We start from the raw sequence: 12,351 nt of genomic DNA, 5'->3' as shown, positions 1-12,351 counted from the left end.
CAGAGACCAGGTAGGAGAGCTTGGTGGGGTAACAAGGTGCATGGGCAGGAAACCTGTCTCCTGCCTGCACTACACGTCCTGGGTGCCAGTGGGCTGGGAGACGTTGCTAGTGTGCAGTTACAGATGCACGCTCAGGCATTGACTTTTGAAAAGACTAGAGATGAACAGGGATCAGGTAGTCTCGGGAGACGGAGGGAGGAAAAGTGTATAATGGGGCTGTTTGAGGCGACAGCGAACAGGGTTGAAGGTATGGAGCCCTGCCAGCTTTTTGGTAGGTTATGCATTTCCTGGGCTTTACCCTGTGATTGTTAAGAATCTTGTATGTAGTATGTAGGGACTCAACCTCTTGACAGGCTAGATCTTAAGCTGTTTATAAGGAGCAGTGAGGATGGCAGCCTTCCCATGCCTCTCTGTGAGGGAGGCTGTGTGGTAGGAGCTGCTGAGTAGACTCAGTGGGGGCCACAAAGCACACATCCCCTTTGTGTAGTTCACCATGCAAACAGCCTCTAGTTCATTCCTAGTCTCTTTAGAAGGTCCCAGTGCTTTGGGAAGAATCTGAAGTCGAATACGAAGGGGGCAGTGGTACTGCGTTGTGCCCTGTGTCTTGCAGTTGCTTCTGGAGCGGTGTTGAGCGGTTGGCTCCTGCAGTGCCGCCTGCACACTTGCTTATTCTTCCCTTCATCTCACCAGGCTGATGCCCGCATCCAGGAGACTGTACAGCTCATGTTCTCTGAGGATCAGCAGGGTGGCTCCCTTGAGTGGCTAATACAGAAGCTTTCTTCTCGGTTCGTGAGCAAGGATGAGCTGCAGGTGCTTTTGCGTGACCTTGAGCTGAAACTGCTGCAGAACATCACACACCACATCACCGTGACAGGACAGGCCCCCACGTCCGAGGCGATTGTGTCTGCCGTGAATCAGGCAGGGATTTCAGGAATCACAGAAGCGGTAAGTGAACAGGTTCAGCCTTCACCATAGACACACGGGGTATGTGTGCCACTGTTCTGAGAACATAATGTACTGAGCTTTGCCCCAGATGAGGCTTGGCTGCTGTCCTCATGAGGGAGCACTGCCTAGCTTTGCACTCAGTGAATCCTTTTGTTCCAGGACTTCCCATATCCCTGGGTGTGGTCATAAACTTTGACTGTGCACAGTTTCCCTTCGTTGTCACGTCCTAACCCTGATGTCCAACCCACCCTCCCCCAATGATGGTGACAGTGTCCAGGGTGCCCTGGTCCTTGTACCTGCCCTAGATAAGAGTCTGGTCCCTGCTGGGTGGTGGTGGCACACGCCTGTAATCCCAGCACTATGGGAGGCAGAGGCAGGTGGATTTCTGAGTTCGAGGCCAGCCTGGTCTACAGAGTGAGTTCCAGGACAGCCAGGAACCCTGTCTCGGGGGGGAAAAAAAAAATCCAAAAAACCAAAAAAAAAAAAAAAAAAAAAAAAAAGGGGGTCCGGTCCTGTCCTGCTCACTTACTGGATAAAGTGTAGCATGTTTGTGTTCTCCACGGAGGCAGACAGGGTCCCGAGTGCTTGCTTGTATCAGTAACGCTCATGTTTTCTTCTGGGCCGCCAGCAAGCGCATGCCATTGTGAGCAATGCTCTGAAGCTGTACTCCCAAGACAAGACTGGGATGGTGGACTTTGCTCTGGAGTCTGGAGGTGAGTAACCCAATAGAAGAGGTGAGCAGGAGCGTGTAAGAGCAGGACAAGAAGCCCTGCGATCTGGGTGGGCCTACAAGACACTGCCACCCGTTCCTTGTGTAGACCTGGCTGGCCTGGAACTGAATCTGTAGATCAGGCTATCCTCAAACTCAGATGTCCTGCTGCCTTTGCCTCCCAAGTCTGGGATAAAAGGTGTGTACTAACACTGCCTGGCCACTGCCGCACTTTTAGTATGACGGTGGGATCTTACTCTGGATGAGGTCCAAGTGTGTATTCCCCCTAGGAAGAAGCTGCGCTTCACAGTCACAGGACACACCCATGCCTAGGCCCAGGTGTTACAGCTGAGGGCTGTTGCCTTGCTTCCACAAAGTGGTTGTCATAGGGAAGTCACAACTGCAGGGCCTCCCATGTGCCGTGCGTTTGGGATTGCACACCAGAATGGGGCCTCTAAACCCTCTCTGGAAATAGAATGCAGACACCACATCTCAGGAGGGTCTGCTACACCAGTCATGCAGAAACAGAACTTCTAGAAATTACGACTTGCAGATGAGATGCAGACTTATCCCCCCCCCCTCTTTTTAAGACTTATTTATTTATTTATATGAGTACACTGTAGCTGTCTTCAGACACACCAGAAGAGGGCATCAGATCCCATTACAGATGGTTGTGAGCCACCATGTGGTTGCCAGGAATCGAACTCAGGGCCTCTGGAAGAATAGTCAGTATTCTCAACTGCTGAGCCATCTCCCCAGCCCCCTGATACCATCTCTCTTTTTTTCTTTTTTCTTTTTTTTAATTAAGGAAAACCCTTTGCAGCCCAGGTCCTTTGTCTCTCTTTTGCACATTAGGCCATGGATTCCTATGGAGCGGGCTCCACAGCTCAGGCTCTTCTCTGTAGTCCTCACATAGTGTGCTTCTCTGGGTGGCGCGGGCGGGCCGTTCTCCTTCACCTGCTCCACGGAGCTGTCTCTGCTCTTCGGGTGCTTGATGTCCTCAGTCCACACATCCAGGGAGGGAGGGTGGGGTGCCCAATTGGGTGGAGTCATTGCATCCCTAACCTGGCTGCCATCACTGCGGGGCCTTCTCGGTGTGCTGGGGGCCTGCTAGAGTGTGAGAATAGCTGGTTCCTCAGGGCTGGGGCGGGGGCTAGCAGGCTGCTTACTCTCCTCAAAGAGCCTCCTGGTCTAAGTGGCTTGTTTTTAGATGATTTTAATTATATATTGTAAAGTGAACTGATTATATTTAGATCAGAATGGCTGTTCGGGTTGGCAGCTGTCACTTCTGGGGCCATGTTGGAGCTTGTAGACTTATGTCACCAGCTTAAATCCCCCGCGGCCCCGAGACGTTGCCCCAATAGCTGTTCTTAGACTAGGGAGAGGGTATTTAAGAAGTTTGGCCAGTGTCCAGGCACTCTGGTCTTCGTCTGCAGTGTCAGAGCTGTGTTGTCTGCCTGTTTTATTACCCACCCTCCCCACCCCCCATCAGAGACAGCACTGAAGCTTGAATAATGAGGTCGACCAAGCCCATGTGCTCGAGGCCTGGGGCCTGCTCTGCCTCTGTGAGACTTCTCAGATCTTTCCCCCGCTTCTTTTTATGTTTTATATTATTTCATATTATGAATGTTTTGCCTGTCTATATGTAAGTATGTACCACATGCATGCCTAGTGAATATAAAATCAGTAGACAGCAACAGATCGTTTGAAACTAGAATTATGGATGGTCATGAGCCACCCTGTAGATGCTGGGAGCAGAACCCATGTCCTTGACAAGCGCAACAAATACTCTTTAACTACTGAGCCGTTTATCCAGCCCTGACTTCTCAGTTCTGATTAGCTAATGTCCTGGCTGCCCGTTCCTCTACCAGGGCAGGGTGTCTCTCCCCTCACTAGTCACTTCGTTTCCCAGGGTGTTCTGGCTAGTGGACATTTGTAACAAAATCGCCTCTTGTTGACTAATTAGCCTCTGAAAGTTACTTGTCCCCTTACACTAGTGCTTGTGGGACTTTTGATCCTTGCTTAGGAAACCATGAACAAAGCTTCAATAGCCACTGTCCCTCCTAGTCTCACACACACAGACACTGTTGTGAAGGGGTCAGATGAACTGATATGGAAGACCACCCACTGAGCTGTTGAGTGCTCTATGCAGCGGTTGCCTCACGTGGTCACTGGGGGCTGCTGAGCTAAGAGCAGAGGGGTGTGGTGCTGGGATTTGGGCTGTGAGGCCCGGCTGTGCTCTGCCTGATCCTAGTCGGGCCAGCCGCAGAGGAATAGGGAGGGAGTGTGTGTTATTTCTTAGAATTTACTTTATGGGTATGAGTAGTTTTCTCTGCTTGTATGTCTTTCCACAATGTGTGCCTGGTGCCCTTGGGGTTAGAAAAGAGCATTTGGAACCCTTGGAACTAGAGTTCAGATGGTTGTGAGCCACCAGGTAGGTGCTGGGAACTATATCCAAGTCCTCTGAAAAAGCAGCTAAGTGTTCTTAGCCACAGAGCCATTTACTAATTTGTGTGTTTTTATATATCAGTTAAAAAATAAATGCAGGGCTGGGAAAATGGCTCGGTGGTGAAGTGAGGACCAGTTTGGATCTGAAAACCCACATAAATTCTGGGCATGCATAGCAATCCTATAATTCCATTGGTTGGATGACAGAGACAAGATCCCCAGAGCAAGGAGTCTGTCCAAAATCTGTGAACTCAGTTGAAACATCCTGCCTCAAAGAAGATGATGGGCAGTCGAAGAAGACTGCCATCGTTAACTTTCAGCCTTTAACTGTAACCCATCCCTGTGCTCACACAGATGCAAAAATGTCGACTTTTTAAACGCCTCCTGCCCCCAAAACAATTAGGCTGCTCAAGGTTCTTTTTTTTTTTTTTAAAGATTTATTTTTTATTTATATGAGTACATTGCAGCTGTCTTCAGACACACCAGAAAGGGCATTGGATCCCATCATAGATGGTCGTGAGCCACTATGTGGTTGCTGGGAATTGAACTCAGGTCCTCTTCACCACTGAACCATTTCTCCAGCCCAATCAAGGTTCTTTTTACAAGTAGAACAGGGTGTACTATTATAGCAGTGTGGGTAGAGGGAATGGGTTTTGGAGCTCACTGAGTAAGAACATTGACTGTTCTTCTGAAGGACCTGGATTTGATTCCCAACATCCATATGGTAGCTTACATCTATAAATTCAGTCCCAGAGGATCCAATTCTTGCCTCTGTGGGCATCAGGCACGTATGTCGAACACAGAAATTCATGCAAGCAAAACACCTCATACACATAATTAAAAAAGAACAAAAAATGCCGGGCGGTGGTGGCGCACGCCTGTAATCCCAGCACTCTGGGAGGCAGAGGCAGGCGGATTTCTGAGTTCGAGACCAGCCTGGTCTACAGAGTGAGTTCCAGGACAGCCAGAGCTATACAGAGAAACCCTGTCTCGAAAAAACCAAATCCAAAACTTAAAAAAAAAACAAAAACAAAAAAACCTCCCACTGTTTAGCCTCCAGGTCTCACTTCCTAGCATGTAGCAGTCAGGTGTGATACAAGTGTCCCTGTGTTCCAGGTGGCAGCATCCTAAGCACTCGGTGCTCCGAGACCTATGAGACCAAGACGGCGCTGCTGAGCCTGTTTGGGGTCCCGCTGTGGTACTTCTCACAGTCACCTCGCGTGGTGATCCAGGTGAGCTGCTGTCTATAGGGCCCTGCATCTTAGGCCACTCAGCATGTCTTAGCCCCTCATGAAGGTAAAACATGCATTGAGAATTGGTAGGACCCTAGCACTCAGTGTGCAGCCAGCCGTACTGGAAGGCACCAGGCCATACTCCCAAGTTAACCTGGCCCTGGACATGCTCTCCTGCAGCCCCTCTCTCTATCTGATGTGAGAGCCAGGTGGTGGTGGTGTGAGGCTCCCTGGTCCTGCGGTGTGACTACAGGGAGGAGAGTTGGAGGGGAGCGTCATAGGAGGCCCCAGAGCCATGCTGGTTGCTCTCTGTGTGTGCTGTCATGGGCCCTCGCTGATGGAGAACGGCCACTATGTCCCCAGGCACAGGGCATTGGCCTGATCTGTGTTGCTCTTCCCTTAGCCTGCCTCTCAGGTGAAAGGGAAAATGTGAATGGCCAGGACTGAAGCAATTTCCAGTACTTTTCTATGAAGCCCCTGTGAGTCTCTCTTTGACCTGTATACACAGGCTCATATTTTGCAAATTCAGGAAGTGGTGTTTTCTCAGGAGACCTGAGACTGAGCCCCAGTACAGACACCCTGCTTTCAGTGTCCTCTAGCCCAGGCTGGGCTCCAGCTCCCTATGTGATCACAGATGACCTTGAACTCCTGATCTCAGGATCTCTATCTGTATCTGTGTCCACAATCATCTGTGTGATCCAAAAGTGAACTGGAAAATGCCAGAAATTTAGGAAGGTATGTTATAATTCATGGCAATGAAAGAACATTGTACCAAGGTTTGGAACTAGAGAAAAACTAAGGCAGCTGTCACTCTGAAATGTGTCTGTTGAGTAGTGCTGACAGGTGACAGTGTGGCTCTGGTACTCGTAACTGTAGGCTAGTCTGAAGTGCTCCTGCTCCTACTCAAGCTGTGAGGCGTGACTGGCAACCCTGGGCTTTTGTGTGTCTCATTCACCTGGATATAGGCAGTGTTGTTATTTTTTATTATTCTCAAAAATTGGGAAGATTGGATTTTCATCTTTTCATTTGTGCCCATGGAAAATTAAAGGGCATCCATCAGAGGTATGCCTGGTACTCAGCATGGCATAGGCAGGTTCTGCAGTCCACTCCTCCCACTTCCCTCCGGGTTTCAGGGGGAAGCCTGCTGCATAGGCACATGGGTACACTATTGGCACAGCTATCTACCCCTTTGATTTTGCTGGAATTCATTGCCCTGTCCTGTGATCCAGACTTGGTTCTGATGACAAGCCCTGTCCCAGCCTGAGTTTTACTGTTCTCTTTCCCTAGCCCGACATCTACCCAGGGAATTGCTGGGCATTCAAAGGTTCCCAGGGGTACCTGGTGGTCCGGTTGTCCATGAAGATCTACCCAACCACATTCACCATGGAGCACATTCCAAAGACGCTGTCACCCACTGGTAACATCTCCAGTGCCCCCAGAGACTTTGCAGTCTATGTGAGTACAACATTGCTGACATCCTGGAAACAGCTTTCTCCTCTCCACCCTCAGAGACAGTTCCTTGATCCAGAGGGTAATGGTTTGAGAATATTTCCTGGGCAGCCCTTGTCCCTGTTTTCTTTATCTTTCTGTCAGCGTCAGTGGAATGTCACACTGCAGTGGTAGCACAGCAATGTGCTGCTCAGTTCATGTGTCTTGATAACAGATCAAGTTAGACATACAACTCATGGTTTATATTCATCACTTTCACCTGTCCACTTAGCTCTGACAGCTGTGAGGTATGGAAGTAAAAAATGCTAAAGATAAAGCACTGTTCCCCTTTTTATTTTGCCTCATGCTTGCTAGGCAGGGGCTCTACCACTGAGCCACGCTCCAGCCACTCCCTGGGGGATTCTAGGCAGGGGCTCTACCACTGAGCCACGCCCCAGCCACTCCCTGGGGGATTCTAGGCAGGGGCTCTACCACTGAGCCACGCCCCCAGCCCCTCATTGGGAGATTCTAGGCAGGGGCTCTACCACTGAGCCACGCCCCAGCCACTCCCTGGGGGAGTCTAGGCATGGGCTCTACCACTGAGACACACCCCAGCCCCTCACTGGGGGATTCTAGGCAGGGGCTCTACCACTGAGCCACACCCCAGCCCCTCACTGGGGGATTCTAGGCAGGGCTCTACCACTGAGCCATGCCTCCAGTTCCTCACTAGTGAGCTCTAGGTAAAAAAAGCTCTTCTGAGCTATAGCCCCAGCCCTTGAGACATAGTCCTGCAGCATATATATACCTCTGCAGGCACAGTTTAGGCCCTTTAGTGGTTGTGCACAGTGCTTGTACTCTCTTTGTCTGGAAGCCACTTTGATCTCTTATAGTTTCTGGAACTCACCACCTCTCTTAGTCATGTTTTACTGACACAGAGTCCTGTTGTCAGTCTCCATTAGTAGTTGATAAGTGCTAATTGCCTTTGAAGCCCTTTCCCTTTATGAAAGTCCTTTACATTTCCTCTACTATAGAACCCATCATTTTAAGCATCTCTAAGTGCCATGTGGTAGCCTTAGGATGGTCACTCTGGCCCTCCTGACAGCCATCTACCTACAGATCTCATGCTTCTTCCCTTGCTTCAGCCTACCTGCTGCTCACACCCTGCTATGTCCCTTACTTGGGGCACCCAGAATCTGCACAGGAGTTTCTGAGGACCTCTGGGCTGTGGGGCACTAAGAGTGATCGCATCACGAGCCGGGCGTGGTGGCACATGCCTGTAATCCCAGCACTTGGGAGGCAGAGGCAGGCGGATTTCTGAGTTCGAGGCCAGCCTGGTCTACAGAGTGAGTTCCAGGATAGCCAGGGCTACACAGAGAAACCCTGTCTCAAAAAAACAAAAAAAAAAAAAAAAACACACACACAAAAAAAAGAGTGATCGCATCACATCATCACAAGCTGGCCCTGTGTTGGCTATGTGCATATTTCCCTAATAGGAATAGCCATAGCTGCTCTTGAATGATTGTGGGTTACAGGAAGTGAGCAACAGTGTGCCTGTCCAGGGAGGGCCTCTTCAGGTCTTTCTCAGGGGAGACAACTTGTCGATCAGGGAAGCAGGGCTGGAGTAGTGATTGGTGTCATCTCTGTGATAACACGTGGTCATTGCAGGGACTGGAAACGGAGTATCAGGAAGAGGGGCAGCCTCTGGGACGGTTCACCTATGACCAGGAAGGGGACTCACTCCAGATGTTCCACACACTGGTAAGCACGAGGATCCTTCCTCCGTCATTCATGCCTTTGTGGGGACAGTAGTCGGGATCACCCCATGGCCTAGCTCTGTGCCTCAGTAAAACACCAAACATGTTAGCCCATGAGTCCCAACTGCCCTTGAGGCTTATTTGAGATATGGCTGCATCCTGTCACATATCCCACAGGGGCAAGGGATGGGTGGTGGTGGGTGGTCTCGGACTGCTAATGTGAAATAACTTATTCTCTCAACTTCAGGAAAGACCTGACCGAGCCTTCCAGATAGTAGAGCTCCGGGTCCTGTCCAACTGGGGCCACCCTGAGTACACTTGCCTTTACCGGTTCCGAGTCCATGGAGAGCCCATCCAGTAGAGCACTCCAGCCATGTACATGTCTGTATATACCAAGACGCCATAACACTGGAACTCTGAGGAAGAGAGCATGTGAGCATAGGAACCTGTCAGTCACCCTTCAATAAATATGTGATGGCCTTGAGGACATGCTGAGTCCTCTGAGGCTGTGTGTGTGTGCCCAGAACCCAAAAGCCCTGGAGGCTTTTTGAGTTTATTTGAATGTATAGTTCTCGGACACTCCCCTTCAGTGCATAGAGTCAAGAAGCAGGTAGGTGGGCAGGTTTCCAGGCTCCTGGCACAGGCTAGAGCTCTGCATCAGCCATCCTCTGGATGTCAGGGATGCCAAAGTCCCATCTGCTAACCCACATGCTTCTTTCAGGGAAAACTGTCACTCTGTCTGTAGTCTGACCCCTTCCAGGTCCCCTGGTGGGGAGAGGCTATGTCATGGGCTGTCTGCTCTGAGCTGGGACTCCTACAATTCCCCAGGGGAGTAGATCGGGCTGTCCAAAAGGGCAGTGGGGGTAAGCACACCATGAATGGTGCTCTTGGGTCTCAGCTAGGCCATTCCAGGCAGATCACATAATGGACAGGAACCTCGAGATGTGACACTCTGGTGTCCTTGAGCTGCAGTAGTCTCTGCCGAAGGGGAACACTAAGGTGCCACCCTACCAGGTGGGGCCAGTGGCTGCCACTCTGGCCTTTACTACAGCAGTACTTTGTGCTGCCCTTGGGTTTGCCTCTGCTCCATTATCAGCCCTTGTCACTGACTCAGATTTGATTATATTTAATATTTAGACTTTTATGAGCAGGCTTTATAACTGATACATCATCTGGACACTTGTTTAGATGTTTTACCTAAAGAATTGTCAAGTTTCATTGGTTAGACAGCCTTGGCAGAATACAAGCTCACCTGCTGGGGCTTAGAGTTCTGGGGTTTTGTGCATGTTGCAAGCAGTCCTTAAGACAGTGGCCCAAAGCACATCCCACTCCATAGGGTTAGAGCCACTGCCTGTGTGGCCAGGTTGTGTGATATGCACACATTTTACATACTCCAGGTTACATGCAGAAGTCAGAATTTCCTATATTAAACTAAATTGGGGAATTGGGGGTGGAGATATTTTAAATATTTATTTTTAAAGATGCAAGATAGGACTTTGTGCAATGTATTTTTGTAAATGCTTTTCAAAACACTTGTCTTTGGTAGTGCTTCTACTGCCACCAAATTAAGATGCTATTGAGATGTTTAAATAAAAGAGTTAATTTTTAAAAGTGCATGTGCTATTTCAAGTGAATAATAAAAGTGTGTATTTCTTTTCTCAGCTTGTCTTATCTCTGCCATGTGAGTGGGGAGGGATTGCTAGGTTGTATGTCTGAAGCGTCCCTGCTAAGTCCTACAGACACTGCACTGTCACGCAAGGCCTCGTCCTCTTCCTGCTCAGAGACAGTCTAGTCAGGTTTAAAGGAGGTAGGCCCGGAGGCTCTGGGTGTGCTCACAAGGCCCTGAGCTCAGCTTCCAGAGCCAGAGCACCCTGCTACTACAGCCTGCTAAATATGTTTTGGAACATTTTGTACACTTTTTAACAGCTCTGGTCCTACCACATACACAGAAGTGTCACATTGATTTAAGCATCCTTGGTTCACAGGCACTCCTTTACTTTTTCCCCTCACCCCATGCCCCAAGACAAGGTTTCTCTGTGTAACCCAAGATCTTGTATCTTAGAGCTCATCCTGTAGAGCAGGCTGGCCTCTGCCTCCTGAGTGCCAAGCTAACATCATGCAGCTATTTCTCTTTTAAAGAGGAGTCTGTTACTAGGGCTTTGCTCTCTTGAGTACCTGCTGTCAGTTGGGATCTAAAAATCTTAAAAGAATTCCAGCCAGGAGGGTAGCTCTCACCTTTAATCCCAGCACTCAGGAGGCAAAGGCAGGTGGATCACTGTGTGTTCAAGACCACATAGCAAGTTTCAGAACACCCAGCCAGAGCAACATAACAGACCCCATCTAGGAGGGCAAAAAAATTCCAAAAATGTATGATAAACGGGTACTGCATTGTCCCATCCAGCCGATCACCCCTGGTAGTACTCATGCAGTAAGAATCATTTGCCCCTTTGTTACTAGGTGTCTGGATCATCAGGTAGACTGACCTGGCATTGTACCGCTGTGCCCAGGTGGTCCTTATGTGGTAGTGACCACAGAGCACCATCCTTCATCACAGAAGGGTGAGCATGGTACCGTCAGAGTGTTGGGAAGTTTAAGTACTACCATCTTGTTTTCAGACTCCTTTTCATCATAGCAAGAAACTAAATTCAAGGTCCTAGGCCCCAGGGGAGCTAGGGACTTACCAATAGCTGCACAGCTTCTGTTGTAAGGAAAAAGTTGTCTTGAGTCCAGACATCTCAAGGACAACTTCATCTTGCTGGCAGGGTCAAATGAAGTTCATGTTTCCAGGCTTAGGAACCAACCTGTCCTGATCCAATGGAAATGCCCTTGTCCAACCCCTTATATCAGATTATGATTAGACAACGTCACAGCCTCTGTCCAGTTTCACCCTTTATGCTGTACAACATCCCTTCAGGGCTGTACTTCAGCTACCTCTGTTCTGTGGCCTCCATCAATCAGTAGTGGCTGGATTATCCGCATTTATGTTGGATTTAAGTGGACCCCACAGCAAGATCATGTTTACAGACTTCTTAGTCTGTTACCATGCTTTCGGTATGCACACGGGTGTGGTGCAGAAATTGCTAGTCCAACTGGACCGGATGCAGGCATAGAACTATGATAGTAAGAAAGTTGAGGAAGGAGAGTCACAAGTTCAAGAGTCAGTAAAATGAAGACTGAGAGTGTGTAGATGTTTAAAAAAAAAAAAAAACTTTTTTAAGGATCTGTGTAGAGTTCTGCAATGAGTTTTTGATGGTCAGATGACGACTCTGACCCTGGCCAGCACCCCCCCGCCCCCCCATTTAATCATGATCACTCCCCCCCTTCCCCTGTCACCTGCTCCAATCACAGCCAGGTCTTCTTAGAGACATCACAGGTTTTAGTCTGAGCATACTGCCCTGTCCCGTATATCATCACTAAGGATGACTGCCACCTGGAGGGGCACTCCACGGGCAGGTATGAGGCAGGCCAAAGGTCCTAAAATGTGTCTGATTCATCCACGTGCTCAGAGTAATTTCAGGGGGCGCGCGAAAAAGACGCGATGAGCTGTGCCTTCTGCCCCAGTTTACTTGGCGCAGCCTACGTAGCCGGTCATCTCGTGCAGTTACGACTCTCCCCAGTTCAGCGTGTAGTCCCGCCCAAGACCTCGGTCCCGCCCACTCTCGCCTGACTACTTGCAAGTTCCCGCGGTAATCTGAGAACCCCACCCCGTCGGTTTTTCCTGGTTCGTGCTCACTCGCAGGGTCCCCTCCAGGGGCGTGTCCTCGCGCGGCTCCCGAGAGCATGCCAGGCTCCGCCCCGATCACGTGCAGCCCGCGACGCGCCCGCACTCGCGCGG

At 49.7% G+C, this 12,351-nt stretch overlaps 1 protein-coding gene across 4 annotated transcripts in view; it reads left to right on the top strand.

The window, feature by feature from the left end:
- Sun1 (Sad1 and UNC84 domain containing 1) overlaps positions 1-10,177 on the top strand; it is a 47,270-nt gene extending 37,093 nt beyond the window's left edge. For all 4 annotated transcript variants that reach the window (XM_052167495.1, XM_052167494.1, XM_052167493.1 and 1 more), the window contains 6 exons: positions 691-945; positions 1,574-1,658; positions 5,219-5,334; positions 6,622-6,789; positions 8,428-8,520; positions 8,764-10,177. In XM_052167495.1, the coding sequence (XP_052023455.1) occupies positions 691-945; positions 1,574-1,658; positions 5,219-5,334; positions 6,622-6,789; positions 8,428-8,520; positions 8,764-8,877 (831 nt within the window). In that variant the 3' untranslated portion in view covers positions 8,878-10,177. The remainder of the gene's footprint in view (positions 1-690; positions 946-1,573; positions 1,659-5,218; positions 5,335-6,621; positions 6,790-8,427; positions 8,521-8,763) is intronic.
- The last annotated feature ends 2,174 nt before the right edge of the window (positions 10,178-12,351 follow it).

The sequence above is a fragment of the Apodemus sylvaticus genome, chromosome 22 (genome assembly GCF_947179515.1).
Source record: "Apodemus sylvaticus chromosome 22, mApoSyl1.1, whole genome shotgun sequence".
In the NCBI taxonomy this organism is placed as follows: Eukaryota; Metazoa; Chordata; class Mammalia; order Rodentia; family Muridae; genus Apodemus; species Apodemus sylvaticus.
This window is presented reverse-complemented; position numbering and strand designations above follow the sequence as displayed.